Raw genomic sequence first — 2,594 nt, 5'->3', positions numbered from 1 at the left:
TCGGAAGAGACTCAAGCCACCTTGGCGGCTCTGGACGCTATGAGAAAGGCTCACGAGCACGAGGTACAGAAGGAAATAGCTAAATTTAAGCAAGAATTCGTTAAACAAATGCAGGCACGCGAGGACATTGGCGTGCTTCACAAAGAACACGAGTACGTAATCCGTTCCAACGATTTTCTCTCTTTCCTCGGTATTCCCATTAACCGAATACCACTCGTTAATCACTCGTTACCCGTTTGCAGGGAAGAGATGGAGGAGATCAAGCAGGAAATCCTTTCGTTATCCGCAAAGTACTCCTCGAAGTGCGTAGAGTCTGCGGCTTTGGAGGAGAAGGTAGGATCCCTCACCAAGCAGCTTGCACAAGCGCAACAACACATTATGCAACTGGACGTGAGGAATAAACAATTGAGGGAGCATTTGGTGTTGGAAACGAACGACAGCACGATAAACGACACCATGCACATGTTGAGGGGCAGAGACAACGAGATTGCCGAGCCGAGGGAGGATATTCATCGACTGCAACAGTTGAAGGTAATTTCTCGCAGCTACCTTCGCCATCAACCTGCCCCGTTTACAGCGTAGATGTGGTTAACAAATGTACGATACTAAATGATTAACCCCGCCGCAATTACATGTTATGGCGCAGTCCCTTACGAGCTTACAGCGATACTCTCCACGATGTTTCGACGCTCGATCGTCGAACGTGCTCGAGAAAACGCTTTCGGATAACGAAATCCAGACTGACAATTGTAAATACATAGTAGTCACAAGCTAGAAACGAACTTAGGTACAGCAAGGCTTCTGTGTTCGCAGGCTTCACCCGATCACGAATAATTTAACCCCCGGTCGGTAGAGTGGGGCCAGAAAAGCACGTTGTACCTTTTCTCTTCCACTCTACGCTCATTCGCAATTTTCTCAGCCATTCGAGAAAGGAAAAGACCTGTTCGCTTGAAACTCATCGTGATTCGTAATGGCAAAAATCACACCTACCCAGCTCAGTCACGTAACCAAAATACGGTACATCTCATCTCTCGAATCGTGGGTTAATATCGAGTAACACGTAACAGTAGCGAAAAAGCATAAAAGGCATAAAATTAAAGCTGCAAGAAGGGTCACCGATCACGGACGTTTTACTGTACCAATCGAGCCTCGTAAGCTCGTAAGCCCATAAGGTGTAATTGTCCACACTGATTGCCCCGGCGCGCACCGATCTCTAACGATCGTGTTAACCCACCACATACCGGCCGCACTGACGCATTATATTTTCGATATTTCACTAACAGCATGGGGAGGCCCCTCGTGATACGTCCGGTGTGCCATCGAAATCTCCGTCGCTAAGCTACTCGCCGCAGCGTGCCCGGAGTAGTCACGAGCCGCTGCTGAGAGCGGCGAGCAGCGAGGAGCAGAGAACGACCGGCGAACGGCCGAGAAGCTCGCTGTCCACGTTGCAAAAGAGCACGCCGGACAAGCAGGCCGCGTTCTCGTACAAGCTTGAACGCGTTAAGTCGGTGTCGTTGCCTTACTCGAGTAACTTGGTTAGGCCGGGCAGTAGTTCTGGCGTGCCGTCGCACGACAGGAAAGAGGTGAGCTTAGGGCAAAAGAGCCAGGAGCGTAACGGCCTGGCATCGCCGCTGTGGGACAGCCTGAGACCGAGGAGCGGACTGCCCCATCAGTATCAAGGTACAGAAGAAAGGTGAAATGGAAGGAAAAAGATACAAGCGAATGAGGAAGCCGATGAAAAGACGCTTCTGGTGGATCGCCGCCGTTTCACGATCCTCCTCCTCCTTCTCGAACTCGTTTCTGCTTCTCTAAAAAGCATAGTAGCTGCATTCGACTTGGATGTTCGCGCGTTTAATGGACATCGAGTCGACTTTGTCTCGTTGCTTTTTCTTTCGATCATTCTTTCAAGCGTTCACTGTTTGATGGACTTTTGGCATGCTCAGGCCTTCGTCTTTCTGTTTTTCTATTTTCCAACGAGGAATGACTCGCGAACGAGGCTTCTGAAATTGTTTGTCGAACGAAGAGACATGGGAAACGTAAGACTAACCGGGTGCTTTAGCCTAGAAATTAACCGCTTCGAGGAAATTAATTCTATTAACGATAGTTAACGGGTGTTCGTCGTCGAGACTAATCGATCGAAATTCATAACGATTCGCGCGTGTGATCGCGTTGTTGTGCAATAATCGTTTTGTTATTTACATGTGTAACGCGTCGATGAGGTTTGGTATGTTCGCGCGGATCATTTTGTCCGGCTTTCCTCCACGAGTATTCGCCATTTTGGTTCCACGAGTATGCGTCTGCCGATCGCTGTTACGTCCAGCGTGATACCAAGCGTAATACATTAACATTACTCGAAGGTTGTCTAACCAAATTGCTAACAAGAGACTTTTAACGGTGTAACGCAAAGTAACCCTGCCTTCTCGTGAATGTGATTTTGTACTCCTTGGATGTCTAATCTGTGCGCATAATAATTTCCATTGTATCATTAACAGGTTTCGGAAGCGCGCGGAATGGAACGGTCTACCATAGAATTTTTAGAAACCGACCCTTCCTAACCACACTTTTTCCACTTTCTTACCGGAGATCCTATTTTT

General features: G+C 48.2%; 1 protein-coding gene across 3 annotated transcripts in view; it reads left to right on the top strand.

The window, feature by feature from the left end:
- The window catches only part of LOC108555784 (protein outspread), a 9,706-nt gene that overhangs the window by 5,414 nt on the left and 1,698 nt on the right, over window positions 1-2,594 (top strand). For 2 of the 3 annotated variants that reach the window (XM_017911604.1, XM_017911603.1), the window contains exons 8-10: window positions 1-152; window positions 243-531; window positions 1,284-1,680. In XM_017911604.1, coding sequence (XP_017767093.1) covers window positions 1-152; window positions 243-531; window positions 1,284-1,680 — 838 coding nt within the window. The remainder of the gene's footprint in view (window positions 153-242; window positions 532-1,283; window positions 1,681-2,594) is intronic. The other variant, XM_017911605.1, reaches the window with a different exon arrangement.

The sequence above is a fragment of the Eufriesea mexicana genome, unplaced genomic scaffold (genome assembly GCF_001483705.2).
Source record: "Eufriesea mexicana isolate 0111107269 unplaced genomic scaffold, ASM148370v2 scaffold265, whole genome shotgun sequence".
NCBI classification, from domain to species: domain Eukaryota; kingdom Metazoa; phylum Arthropoda; class Insecta; order Hymenoptera; family Apidae; genus Eufriesea; species Eufriesea mexicana.
This window is presented reverse-complemented; position numbering and strand designations above follow the sequence as displayed.